This window comes from Aythya ferina, assembly GCF_964211825.1.
Source record: "Aythya ferina genome assembly, chromosome: 3".
NCBI classification, from domain to species: domain Eukaryota; kingdom Metazoa; phylum Chordata; class Aves; order Anseriformes; family Anatidae; genus Aythya; species Aythya ferina.
In genome coordinates, this window is record NC_140298.1 from 32,582,533 (window position 1) to 32,596,416 (window position 13,884).

The 13,884-nt window shown below is 47.5% G+C and overlaps 2 protein-coding genes across 8 annotated transcripts in view; both read left to right on the forward strand.

Moving 5' to 3' along the window:
- The window catches only part of LOC311433776 (uncharacterized protein), a 39,052-nt gene extending 36,447 nt beyond the window's left edge, over positions 1 to 2,605 (forward strand). For both annotated transcript variants that reach the window (XM_084513325.1, XM_084513326.1), the window contains exon 14: positions 265 to 2,605. The gene's annotated coding sequence lies outside the window, so the exon portion shown is untranslated. The remainder of the gene's footprint in view (positions 1 to 264) is intronic.
- A 4,418-nt stretch (positions 2,606 to 7,023) lies between these two features.
- Positions 7,024 to 13,884, forward strand: part of LTBP1 (latent transforming growth factor beta binding protein 1) — a 205,177-nt gene continuing 198,316 nt past the window's right edge. For 5 of the 6 annotated variants that reach the window (XM_084512716.1, XM_084512718.1, XM_084512717.1 and 2 more), the window contains exons 1-2: positions 7,024 to 7,757; positions 7,903 to 7,973. In XM_084512716.1, the coding sequence (XP_084368842.1) occupies positions 7,312 to 7,757; positions 7,903 to 7,973 (517 nt within the window). In that variant the 5' untranslated portion in view covers positions 7,024 to 7,311. Of the gene's footprint in view, positions 7,758 to 7,902; positions 7,974 to 10,444; positions 10,630 to 13,884 lie in introns of those variants that run through there. The other variant, XM_084512721.1, reaches the window with a different exon arrangement.

The window sequence follows — 13,884 nt, forward strand, 5'->3', positions numbered from 1 at the left end:
GCAGAGAATCACAAGAGATTCTTGCAGACCTTGAGAATGTTATGTAGCATAGCAAGCAAAACTGGCAAATGCTCAAAAAAAAAAAACACCAGTGTTATTGCCAGTCGATGCTAAGGATTTACGTATGGTCTTTGTCCAGGTTCTCTCAACTAGTGAGGATTTCTCTCAGTTTAAATAGTTGGCAATGATAATTTCTAATGTTGATAATTGCAGTTAATTGCAGTTGCCTTTAAATCAACTCTGTTTGAAAAAAAATCCTCCAAGGTACCTTGCTGGGAATCATCAAACTTGTCATCCCGGAGAGGAATCCTGATCCTTGTCAGTCATGGGTACAGCCTTACAGAAAATGAGAGACAACACAGGTGAACTCAGCTTAGGAGTATAGGAATTGCTTGATCTCAGGTCAGAGATAGCCGTCGATGTGCTTTGAATAGGAATAGAGAAGAAGCATTTGTACAGAGGTAGATCATGTGTGTTGTTTGTTTTTTTCTTCCAATTCCATCTTTTCAGTTCAAGACTGTACATAATCTGATAGGTAAAAACTGTGGTCCTTGAAAATCCTTGACTAAAATTCAACATGATTAAAATGAGAAAAAGGGGCTACATGATCCGATACCACTTACTGCAAATGCCTGCTTTCCTGGATGACCCTATGCTGGAGAGGGAGTAGTTTGCCTCTTTACAGTCCAAGTACATGTGATTCAAACACAAATCTAACTCACAGCCAGACCTTGTAGCACTGAGGCACGTAATCAAGTTATTTCCAGATAGGAATACAGATGTGAGCAGTGAAGAGACTGTGCAGGCTGTTCCGAACTGCTGCATGTGATGTTAGATTGCCTGCATATTCCAGTGAATCAGCCCACAGACGTGTACCAGGAGTGCCTGCTTTTGCGTGCAAAAGGCTTCTAAAGAGATCTTCAGCACGCCTCCGTGGAGACATTGCCTATGCAGGACCCCCCGGGATAAGTGAGTGAGGGCATGAATGAGGGAAAGAGCAAAAGGCTGCCCCTCAGGTGGGCTCCCTTTGGCGACGAGGAGCTGCGGTTGTGTGACTCACTGGCTGGCCGTCACGGGAATGTCTGAGAGCAGGACGATGTCACGGGCACACTGCGGGTGGACCACAAGCCGAGCACTGTTCAGATTCATCTGCTACTGCTTTAGGGAATCATGGTAAATTACAACAGCGAGCTTAAAACAACTTGGCAATTATAGGGGCTTATTTTACACAGCTGTTAAGGGAGAATACAAATTAGCATTTTCATAAGCATCCTTTGTTTTGGCTCTGTGTCCTCAGCCCAACAGACTCACAAAACTGCCTCTAACCTGAGGAATGGAAAAAGGATCTCGTGACATGACAGACTCTGAGGCAGGGTAAAGCCATTGCGTGAAGTACTCTACTTCACGAGCAGGTTTCAATCCAAAGATGAGCAAAATCAGTAGGAAGTCTTTCAATTGACTGCAGCTCACTGAGATTGAAGCCTTTGGAGAAAAATGGTGTATCTATGTGCTTATGTAGCTACTCCAACCATTTGTGGGGCTGTGCACATGATTTAGGATCATAGCCCCCCTTGCTGAGAACTGCTAGGCAGGTCCTTCCCCTATTCTCCTCCTGGTGTCCCAGGAAGACCACTCTGGGCCAGGGCTTCTTACTGCTGTCCCTGTGCAAAGGGACCACAGCATCATCTGAGTGACTGCTTGGTGAGCTTTGCCTTCTCTGAGAGAAAAGCCCTTGCTTAGGAATGTAGCATGAGGTACGATAAGGACAGCTCAAGTCACTGCCTTACTCTCACCTCCCCGTGCCTCTGTTTTGCTCAGGATCCTGCAGGCTGTTTGGGACAGGTACAGTCCAGCTGCTCCAAAGGAGCTTGAAGTAGTCATTCACATCACCTTGATTTGCCTTGTTGCAAGCCATGTTTTAATTATCTGGTGTGGCCAGCCCTTGTCAGGCCCCTTTTTGGCTAAGCCCCTTTGTAACAAGGCCAGAATCTTCTCTAAATACAGCCAAGGCTCTGTGCCGGTCTGGCTTGCCTCTCTACACTACTTCTATGTTAAAACCAGCCTAGCTCCAGCTGTGCCTGGCATTTGTGTTTGAGCCCAGGTGTTTAGCCTCTTTTCGGGGTTTGCTTCATCCCTTCTGGCATGCCTTAGCTCTCCTGGTTGCTTCTGGTCCTTAAGCTCCCTGCAGCCCACACCAAGAAGCCTTTCCTACTATTACCCTGCAGGTCTACTTTCCTGAAACAGGTTTCCATCCCACTCAAAATGGGCACAAGCCTTGCCTGTTTCCACCTGAGGCTGTTGTTAAGCACGATGACACAGCTCAGCATGGACTCAGAGGGTAACTGAGGGTGGAGGGGACCCTTGGAGGTCCTCTGCTCCAACCTCCTGCTGAGAGCAGGGTCAGCGTCCAAGCATCCTGATGCAAAACTCAGACACACTGCAGACTGACATTAAACACCTCTGGAGAAAAAGTGATGGAAATGAAAGCCCAGCATTTTTCTCCCTAGCTACATTAAATTAAAAAAAAAAAAAAGCTTGTAATTTTCATTTCACCACCTTCCACCACAAACCTTGAAAGAGCAACAGACAGAGGACCTATACACATACTCCCTGCCTCTAACATTGGTGTGGCTGGGAGCTGTTCCAAATTCATCATTAAAAGTTGTATCCTGGCTTTTTTTTTTTTTTTAATCCAAAGAGAATCTGCTGCTCTATGTGCCCAGCTGGTCTTTGAACAATTGTTTACCCTGACAGTCAAGCTCAGATACTAGTTGCTAGCACAGCAGTCTGAGCAGGGCTGGCATCTCTCTGTGGAGAGCAAGGCAGCAGCAGATGAGGCCCCAGGCTGCTGGGGGGAACAGAATAGGGGGACACCAAGCACAGGCAAGGGGGTAAAATGTTACCTCCTGGGTTATTAAGTGGCTGCTGTGTGGTGTTCCCATGAGCTATGGCTCCCCTTTCCATAGTCTCACATCACTTTTGTGTACTTCTCTTCCACTTACGCCAATGGTATTGTCTGCCTGGATTACAAATAATTACAAAATCTTTAAGACGTTCTTCGAAGTTAATTCAAGTCAGGAAGGATTTTATTTTGCACAGATGCTTTTTCCTTCAGCTTTCCTACGTCCGAGCAGCACACAGTGCAGCAGTGAAAAGTCAGGATCCTCTGCTGAAGTTTATTTTCGTAGAGGTTAGTATTCTTGGCATATGACATAGCCATGCTGTGAGAGTTTTCAAATATTACTTGTAATATTTACTTTGCTTTTGTGAAGAATGTGTTAGTTTAAACATGTCTTCTCCTAAGGTAAAGTGAAATAATTAAATGTATTTTTTTTTTCATTTTTGTGCTCCTTTCCACCTAATTTCCTCTGTAGTTTATTTATTTTCAGTGTACATGGCATCATACGAAAAAACAAGTGATGGCAAAGGAATAGTATAATAAAAAGTTCAATAGATATTGTAATTGTTTTGCAGACAAGAGATATGTATTTCCTTGAGGGGGAGAATAATTGCAATGGCATATCATGGAGATTTTCATATCGTAAAAAACAATCTTGTATTTCTAAATCAGTTATTTTATGTATGTGAGGATAACTGTGAAACTGCCAGATACCTTAGTAGAGGTTTCTGCTGGTTCAGGAAAATGGAATTCAAGACAATGCAAATCTACACAACTACTTCTACTATGACAGTTATGTTAGCAACCTGAAAAGCAGACAAATTCTTTTTGCCTTTAACATTTTGTATGGCAGTCATCAGTAGTAACAAACTGGCATTAGATATTCGCCAAAATGGATCTAGCTTTCATTGTGATTTAATGAAAAAGAAAAATCAAAAAATCTCTTATGGCAATCTCTCTTGGTAGTTCAATGGGGAAAGATATGGAGAAAGATAATCACTACCTTGACTGTCATTAGTCTGTCTCCTTTTCCCACCCAGACTGGTAGCTCTGGACTATGTGCGTGCTACTCTGACTGCTTCCGACACCCAATGCGACACAGAACCCATGTTGTTCCGAGATGTGAATTCAAATAGAGAGCAAGCTGTAAGTCTCCACATAAAAGCTCGTTCATCCCTGAAAAGCTCGTCTGCTTCAGGAACCCATGATTCCGAATCAGGAAAGCCAGTACCATTTATCTGCTGGCATGTTTGTACAGCACCTAATGCTACAGAGCTGTAATCGCAGTGGCAGAAACGATTCACTGGGGGAGGAAGACTTCTTTCTGAGGAGGAGATGGGGAAAGTGCTACAAAAATGCACTCATGGTAGCATGGTGAAGCAAGTGGGAAGTGTAAGGGATTTTACCTAAGGTAATGTAGTGTGAGTTGCACTGAGACATGCAAAAGTTGATCGTTACAGATTCTCAGGTCACAAAGGAGGGCCACCAGCAGCAATGGCTTCAGCAAAGCCAAGCTACTCCTTTCCAAGCCTCACGCATTACTCCAGACTGAGTTCCTTGGAAGTGAACGTCAGCATCTACATGAATAGAGCACGCCGGACTTGTCTTTTTGTGCAACATGACAAATGATATTTACATGGTGGTAGCACTCAGGAACTGCAGAGGCCTCAGGATATTAGTTGCTAACCATGGAGTAATTACAGTTTCTGCCTGAAGGAACAAACAGCAGTCATGGTTAGAAGCTACAGTTCTGTACAAAATACGCTATGAAGAAATTATATTAACATTGGCGTGTTACTTTGCAAATCTACTTCATCTATGTATCTGAAGTCACGTGTGCTTTACTTTAGCGACATAATAAAGGTCAATTACTTTTTTCCCCTACTCTGATGACAGTGAGACTAAGCCATTCTTGCTGGTCCTGTAGCCTGACACAGGAGGCATTGCTGACGGTTCAGCTCACTGCCTGGCCAATATTGGCATTGGGACACAGGAAGACACTGTGACACTGCCACATACAGAAGGCTGGGTGATTGGCCAACCCAATGTGTTAATGCAGCCAAACCGGGTCCCTAACACCCACACCCTCCAGAAGTGTGTGGGTGAAATAAAGTTAGAAAAAAAAAGTGGCCAAAACCAGACAAACAGACAAGAAAAGCATAGATTTCCTTGTTAGAGGAAAAAATAGAAGACAGAGTTAGATCTGCCACATAAATTTGTGAGGAATGTTTGACCTTAACCAATTAATCTCAGCTAATACTTAACATTTTTTCAAGAATGTGTTTGAACCTAGATCATTTTGTGGAAGGCATCCACCTTTGTGGATATATTTCCCTTGAGGTCCCTTACCATTTGCTGTACAGTAGCCAGTAATACACCACACTTGTCCCCTGTTTGACATGACTTAAAACCCACATTTCTTAAAAGCAACTGGCCCCTGCTGTGGAATGATGCAGTTTTTGCCCTCTGTACAACAAACCCAGCCACACAAGTAGTTGTGATCTCATTCCAGAAAACTTCCGAAGGACAGTGGCCTTGTGCAGAGCAGCAATCCTGAGCACCACATCAGCTTCTTGCTGCTTTCTCAGTCCTCACTCCACCTCTCGGGTTGCAAGGTATTTTTTGTTTCCTAAACACTGTAAAAATATTTAGCATATTTAAGTTTGACAATAATCAGCCTTCAGAAGACTGAACAGTTCAGTTGCTGAGAATGTCTTCCAAGTGATTAATGATTCTGTGATTCTAAGTTAAAAAAAAGCAGATGTATACATTTGCTAAGAGAAGAGTCAATGATCTCAACAGTTAATTTCTTAGTTATTTTCAAACTGCTTTCAGGCTTTATCTCAGTTTTTCTTTGGAACCACTGAAGTTTTAGTTCTAGTGTAACCCTCTGGGGATGTACAAGCCCCCAGCACTGGTGCCATTTTAACACTGGGTTTCAGTTCAGAGCGCTGCAGGAACAGAGGCAAAAGCCTTTACTGTCAATGTGGCTCCTTTACCCTGTGACTATAGAAAGCTCCAACTCATCTATTTAAAACATCTACTTATTTCTGAGCAGTTTTAAATAGATGCGAACTAAGGAGGAAGGGACTGCTGGCTCTTGCCTGGAATCCTGTCAATGTGGAAGCCTTCTGCTCCCCGTGCTGGTGGTGTGGCCCTGCCAGGAGCATTTAAGAGTGAAATCTCATCACTTTGGAGCTGGGGTCAGCGTCCTCAGAGCTCTGGAAAGGAGCAGAGGAGGGCCTGGGGAGGGAGATCTGACTTCCATGCTGCTGCGTTTGCGAGCTGTAAGGTCCTTTTTGGGAAGAACCTGGACACGTGAGCTCCTGAGTGTTTTAAAAGATGGAATCTTCAGGGTGTTTTATGAACTTTTAAGTTATACCGCTAAAGGGTGACATCAGTTAGGACAGAGTGGAGACAAACACAGGCTGCTGTGCTCATGCATCAGCTCCAGGTGTAGGCTTTGGGTCTGCGTTTTGCTCCTCAGGCACGCATCCTGCTCCACAAACAGAGCCCCTGCTGCTGCCGGGCTCTGTGCCGAGATCTCCCCTCGCGGGGTTAGCGGGACGCGCTCGCCTTTAACCCCTGCCAGCACTTCCATGCCTTCTCCCCCACGAAGCCGAGCGCGAAAACCCCAAAAAGGGGTCTCGGGGGCCTCGCCCCCACACCTGCCGCCGGCGGCCATTTGGGGCCCCCCGCCGCTGGCGTAGCGCGGCCGCGGCGCCAACGCAACAGGTAGGGCGGCCCCGCTACGCCGCCTGCGTAGCGCCCGCACGGGCGGCGCCCCCCGCCCCGTTACCTGGCGCCGGCCCCCGCCCTGACGTCACGGCGGCCCCGCATTGGCTGCGCGGGGCCGGGGCCGGGGCCGGGGCCGGGGCCGCGGCGCCCCCTCCCCTCCCTTTCCCTCCCCTCCCGTCCCCTCCCCTCTCTCCTCCTCCCCCCCCCGGCAGCGCTCTCCCTCTCGCAGAAACTCTTAAAAAGCGTTTTTTCAGCCCGGGCGGGCTCCGAGAGCGCTCCCTGCTCGCTCCTACAGCCCCCTCCCGGCCCCACGGACATCTGCTCGACCCCCACCCTCCATCAACCCCCCCCCCCCTTATTCCTCCTCTTCCTCCTCCTCCTTCTCCTCCTCCTCTCTCCCCCCGGCGATGCTCCGCTGCCCGGCGGGGCAGGCAGGGCGCTGAGCTCCGCCAGCGGCTCGGGGGGCGGGAGGGGGCAGCCCCGGCAGCGGGCTGGGGGCAGCGGCAGGAGGGCGGCTCTTCTACCCCCCCCCTCCTTCCCTTCCCTTCCCCTCCTTCCCCTCACCCCCTCGGGCTGCGGGGATCCGCGCAGCGGGGGGCTCGGAGCTCGTCGCCAGTACAGAGAGAGAGAAAGAGAGAGAAGGGAAAAAAAAAATAATAATAAAAATTAAAAAAATGGCTCGGCTCGGCTGGGGCTTCCTCCTGTGCGCCTGGGCGCTCTGCTCGCCGGCGCTCGGCGCTCCGGAGAAGGGCAGGCTGCGGAGGATCGCCTACGTGCTGCACCCCGGCCAGGCGGGCTCCTCGGGCAGCCGGCACCAGCGCCCGGCCCTGCTGGGGGGCCGGCAGCAGCAGCAGCAGCAGCAGCGCTCGTTTAACCTCCAGCTCCACGCCCGGTACGGCGGCGGCACCGGCAGCCTGGAGCGCAGCCGGCGGATGAGCAAGCCGCCCGTCCCGCTGCGCCTCAGCCCCGCCGGCCCTCATGGCCCCCACAGCCCCGCCGCCTCCTTCGCCAAGCCGGCCCGCTTCGGGCCGCGGCACAAAGCTCCGCCGAGCCCCCAGGCCAACAGCAGCAGCAGCAGCAGTGCCGGCCTGCCGCTCCGCAACAAGCACCAGCTGCCGGGGTAAGGCGCTCCCCGTCGCCCTCAGCCCCGTGCCCGTCCCTCGGGGGCTCGCCCCCGGCGCTTTGCATCCCGCCCGCCCTCTCCCGGGGCTGGGGCTGAGGGGGGAGCCCCCGCGGACCCTCTCCCCGCTGTGCTCTCCCCGCAGGGTGAACGTGTGCGGGGGGCAGTGCTGCCACGGCTGGAGCAAGGCCACGGGCTCCCAGAGGTGCATCAAACGTGAGTAGCTTGCGATGCTCTTCCTCGGCGGCGAGCAGGGCGCTGCTCCCAAATCCCCGCTGGCTCAGCCTCTGCTGGGGGTGGGCAGCACCTCTCCTTGGCTCAAAAGGAGAAGGAGCTCGGCAGAAGGGAGTGTTTGTGAGGGAGGGGGGGAAGCCCCGAGGTGATGCTTTGGAAGGAGTTTGTGTCGAGCAGGGATGTAGCAGGGTGAATAACCCGCTGGAGAAGCCAAGGTGGGGAGCGGGGAGCTGCCATGTGCATGCGCTGCCCCATTGCATGTAGTGTCTGGGCTGCCTGCGGTTCCTGAAGCGATGAACAAGGCAAAGGAGATGATGGGCTTGCTCCCGTACGGGAGCGTGCTGCTACTGGGATGTCTCGAAATGCAACACGTGTCCATAAAACAGCCCTGCGTGGTTAGCGCTGTCATAACCAGGTTGTGCTTTCTGATGCAGAACTGGAAGGATCTCGGCTAATTTGGGCAGGGTTCAGGGCTGACTGCAAAGGGCTGAACTGGAGTTATGTTGCCATGAGGTCAGGGAAGAGCTGGAGGAGGCAGGAATGGCATCCCCCTTCAGGAAGCCCTGTTAGGTGTCAGCGAGATCCTGCAGGTCTTGGCACACTACTGTAGTTTGGCAGGACAAACCTCCGTCCCTGAGAGAGCTCAGTGTTTTCAAGATGCAAACCGTGTTTGGGGGCTTTTACAGGGGGTTTTGTCCCTGTGTGGGATTTTTCACAATAGGGAGCAATCACATTTGTAATCCTCAGAAAGGTTAAGTACCTTTGACCTGCCTGGAGCTGTTGCTGGGGGCTTTATTACAGTAGGCTGTTAAAGACAAAACTGCACAATTTCCGTGACCAACCTAAATACGTATTTAAGGTAGTCCTCAAAATTTACATTTTCAGTTTGAAGTAAATGCTGCCCTGTTAGGCTAGCCACCTCTCTTTTGCTTAATACACTTGACAAGTGCTAGAATGATTTCCGTCAGCTTACATTGCTTGGGACATTGCTTTGAGGCTAGCTGCAGAGCTTACTGAACACCTACATTGGCTGAAAGACTAACAAAATCGGAAGAAAACAATGTAACTTTGGGATGTTCAAAGTCAAAAAGCTATTTAAACTATAATGCTATTGTAAATCAATTTTATTATTATTTTTTTTTTCTATCTTGAGTAAAAAAACAAATCTCCTGTCTTGGCTTTGACTCAATCTGTCTTCCAGTAACTTTTCTTTCTAGATAATTTCAATGCATCCTTTTAAACTTTTGCTTACAAATTAAGTAGTTTTCTTTGCTTTCTCTTGTTTAAGTTACATGTTTTCAACTTCCCCCCATTGTTATCCAGCTGTTCTTTCTGCCTTCCTTCTTTATTCATTTCTATTTTTAGGTTCTTCAATAAGGACTAAGGCAATTGGATTTTTGTGGGATAGCTCATTTAAATCCATCAGTAACTATGGGAATTGAAGTAATTCAAGGAATAGGGCAGCAGATAAAGAGTTAAAAGAAAGCTGGGGGGATTTTCTGTTTGACCTTTGTTTCTCATATTGTGTCTCTGCTATTGGGCCCTCCTTTGCATTAAATACTTTTGCTGCCTGCTCTGATGCCTCCCAGCAGTGGTAAAACACACTTGGCTTGAATCTTCTTGGTTTTACCCCTCTTTTGGCAAGCCAAGGGAAGCACTAAATGGCCTGAAATTGTCTGTTTTGTAACTTAGGAAAACCATGAGATAGCACTGACTTGATTTAGCTGTGGAAGATTAGTCTCCCAGTCATAAAAGCCAGATACCTCCTTTTCTTGAACCTCCCGATGTTTCGTTCAGGAGAACAAAAACCCTATAACTGAGCAAATGTTAACCCCTTTGTCTCCTATGAAAATGCGTTGTTTTTTTTTTTATTTTTTGAAGTCCGATAGCAAACTGTCAGTTTCTGAGGAGATTGTTCCAGTTGTGGATTAATTGTGCCACAAATGCAGGCACACCTGAGCTGACTTCATGCAGAGTCAGTTTGGATCTGTCAGGGTTTATTAGCTCAGGCTCAGTATCGGTTTAATAAGCTATTTGGCCTCTAGGGCCACCTTATATTCTTTCGCATGGTGCAAAGCCTGAGCTAATAAACCCCAGACCCGTACTGGCTCTTTCCAGGGCCAGCCTCCATTTGTCTGCATCAGGCTTCCAGCCCCAGAGTGCTGAGAGCCAGCTCTGATCACGGGGCTTATTAGCTCAGGTGTGATCCCAGACGGCAGCAAGCACTGCGTGTTTCTGCTCTGCTGCACCTGTGTCAGTAAGCCTGCCTGTAACCCACGGAAATAGGGGGCGGACTGAAGAGGCATGGTCTTGCAGTCCAGGTGTCGTTCGTTTTCTCCACTCCCTTCCTCTTGCTGGAGGTGTTTGCTGGGGCTGTTTCCTCAAGCATGGAGCTCGGGCTGTGGCTGCTGTTCCCTTGGGACTCCTGTCCCAGGCTGATGGCCACCTGGCTGCTTATAGTGGCAGCCGTACTGTGTTCCCCAGTCCTGGTATGGGAGATATTTCTGTGCAGGTCACAGGTCAGCATGGAGGAGAAACATGGACTTTTCAGGTCCTTTTTGTAACTTGTAGTTTGAAGCTGAACTGTCTCCTGTGTTGACAGTCCTCATGTTGAAGTCTTGTGGTCTCTCCTCAGAAGGTGAGCTGTGTTCGTGTTAGCAACCTGGTGAGAGTGCCTGCCATACCCAACTCTAGGCACGTAGATTTTCTCCACTCTGTGCTTAATATTTCAGTTTTACATTGTAAAGATTTATCCTGGGAACTTTTTCAAACTTGGTGTGACTTTGCTTGTGAAGAAGTGTGTAATTCTAACTACAAACATAAAATCATAAAGCTCAGTCTTCAGAGTATTCAGAATTGCTTTACGCTGGGAAAATGACTTCAAGCCTTCCAAGAAGACCTTTTTGAAATGTTCAGAACATCCACCTTTGGGTAAAGATGAAGGTGGCAAAAATTCAACCATGGCAATCAACACTTTGGAAGGTTTTAGTCATGTGAAAGGGTTTATGACTGATTGTCTTACAGCTGTAGTTATCGGAGGTTATGATCTGTGTAAGAGCAATAATAAGATACCACCAAGGCTGGAGATGCTGTGTTTTGTTAATACTTGTTGCATTACTAGAGCATTATACAGACATTAATCAGCTCTCCAACGCGGCTGTAAGGCAAGTAAAACCTAGAGTGTGGGTTCTAAATTATTTCTTTCTTTTGTGGAAATTGAACCATAGGTTAAATGTGGCCTTGGACAAGTTATAACAACTGACTGGGAGACCTAAGCTGGAAATTAGGAGTTCCTGTCTCTCAACTGCATGTTTATCCTATTCAAACCTCTTGTCTCCTATCTACTTGCTCCTAGATTTGTATTGGTTAATATTACTTGCTACAAAATATGCTCTTCTGTTTGTCTTTTTCTTAATGATTACAAAGGATTGTATTTCATGTTGGGAAGTCAAGAAAGAAATTGTCTATTTTATGCAGGACCCGATACCTCCAAAGAAGTTTTAACTGGACTGCCCCTTGTTGTAGTAGTAGACACCTTCTGAGGTCTGTAATGTTTTGTCTGGAGTATTAATGTGAAGTGTTTGTGAGCATTCTCAATGTAATGGCACTGCCTGGAGGAGTTCTAACTTCTGCTAAAATAATGGTGCAAATTAACGAATGTTAGTGGGAAGGAAAGAGCTGGATGTTAAAGGAATGCTGAAATGTGTGAGCTCCTGTGCAGAGGAGTAAGGAAGGCTCATATCGGTGAGAAAGTGGGCTTGGCAGGGTTATGTTCAGTGTGAAGCTCATATAGGGAGAGGAATGACTAACTGCAGAGATGCAGAATCCATGTGTATCATCCTTGTCAATTAAGAAAGGAAAAAGGCTGCAACCTTTGTTAGCTGAGAGGGTTGTGTGGGGCATGCATGTGTTCTATGGATGGGCATGTGGTGAAGATTTGGGAGCTGGAGCCGGGCTAGGTTCTCTGACTGGGGCCGTGGGGTTCTTTCCTTTCCTTGTTGTGTGCCCAGACACTGTGCTAAGGTCATCAGAAAATAAGCCAAACGATCTGTTGTCTCTTTATTATTAAAAGATGATTTTGTTTATTCTCTATTCTTTTGGAAGACTTCCTGACTGAATGTTAAGTAAATGCAGATAAGCAAGGCCTGATTTCTTTTTTGGAATAAGAAAATATACAACAATAGAGTCTCCCTTCTGCAGGAGACCAGAAAGCTGTGCCAATACTCGCCCTGAGGAAGGTCCCTTTGTTCACTTCCCAAATCTGCATGGCCTCTGCTGTGTACTGCTGTTCAGCTGTCCTGTCCCTAAAGCTTCAGAGCTATGCTTTGGGAGTTCAAAAGCGACAGCTCCATCCCTCCATCAGGGTGAGGGCACGTTGGCTTAGCCGCTGCTTCCAGAGGTCAGTTGTGTGGGGCCTGGCTGCCGTATGCATGAGGCCGCTTCCAGCTTGTGCTCCTGACTCTTCTTGTGGGACCCGAGGGAAAGGTTGCATGCTTAGGTCTTGTTCTGACCTAGGGCTTTGATCCACACCTGGGAACTTAGAAGCATACATGGGTCCCACACAGTTTAGAGGTAAAGCTGTGTGCCACTCAGTATTTTCATATTGGTGGCTGAGAATCTCCTGTCTTCAGCTCAGCTCTGAGAAGTGGTGGTATTCAGGAGAGCTGTACGTCTGATGACTGCAATGAGTACTTCAAATGCTTGCAGCTGTGTTTCTTGGAGGTTTTCTGGTCATAAATGGTTCCCAAGGCTTGTTCCTAATCAGTGTTGTGGCTTTGAGTTTTACCAAGTTCTGTTAATTTACATTATGTATACAAAGCCCAACTACAACGTACTCTTCCCAAATGTTTCTTCTTCACATTTGGAGATCATCATCTCAGTAAAAACAGTATCAATCTCCTTCAAGTTATGTCTAAAGTTATGTCAAAATTGAATGTTTGAATTTCAGAGAGACATAACTTCTGTGACCTCATGTGACTCACTTATGCATTAGTCTCTTATAATTTATTCTTCGATGTTGCTTTAAAAGACCCTGAAATTGAAAAAATGAAAGCCATTACTTGAGTAGCTGATTTTTTGCCTGTGCTGTGGCTACTACTATAATATGTAAATAAAACTTTTAGTTTTTGTGTAAGAGGAATAGCCTGGCTTGCGTAGCGAGTCAGCCCTCAGTGACAGTTCCACATCACTTCATTGTCAGTTACTGTCCTTGGGAAGGAGGAAAGAAAGGGAGGTTCCGGATTCCTGCCATCGCTGGCCTTGTCTATGTGAGTGAGCAGCGTGGACTAATTAATGCGAGCAGATCTATAGGCTGGAACCCTTGCTTTTGATGACCCGAGGCCCATGGTATACCCGCTTCTGGATTTAGTATTTATTTTGAAGTAGGTGTAGTCTGTTCTCACGGCGTGAGCGCCGCTGTGAGGCTGAATTCCATAAGGTGCATTCTTGAAGCATTCACTCTTTTGATGTAGCTGTTTAGATATTTTTTGTCCAAGTATATTTTGTCAGGATCTAAGATACACATAGTGCCTGTGCCTTAAGAAGGCCCCACAATGTGAGTAAAACCTCAGCAAGTGTGACTGATCGGACTTGCCTCAAGAGAGGATCCTGGTGCAAGCTAAAGCCTGGTGCAGGCATGGGGCTCCCAGCCACATGCAGGAGTAGGAGAAACCCACCTACCATTTTCTACGTGACCCAGGTGTTATTTTACTGGGAGCAAAGGAGGTTATGATGATATTATGGCCTCTATCTACTTTATACAAGTACTATGTGTGTGTAGATTAAAAGGAAACCAAACCCACAACAAAAAATGCACTGAAAAAAGAGCCTTCAAAGACATTTCTGTAGGGTTTGTGCTGCCGTACTGGAGCAGACAACAGATTTGTTGACACAA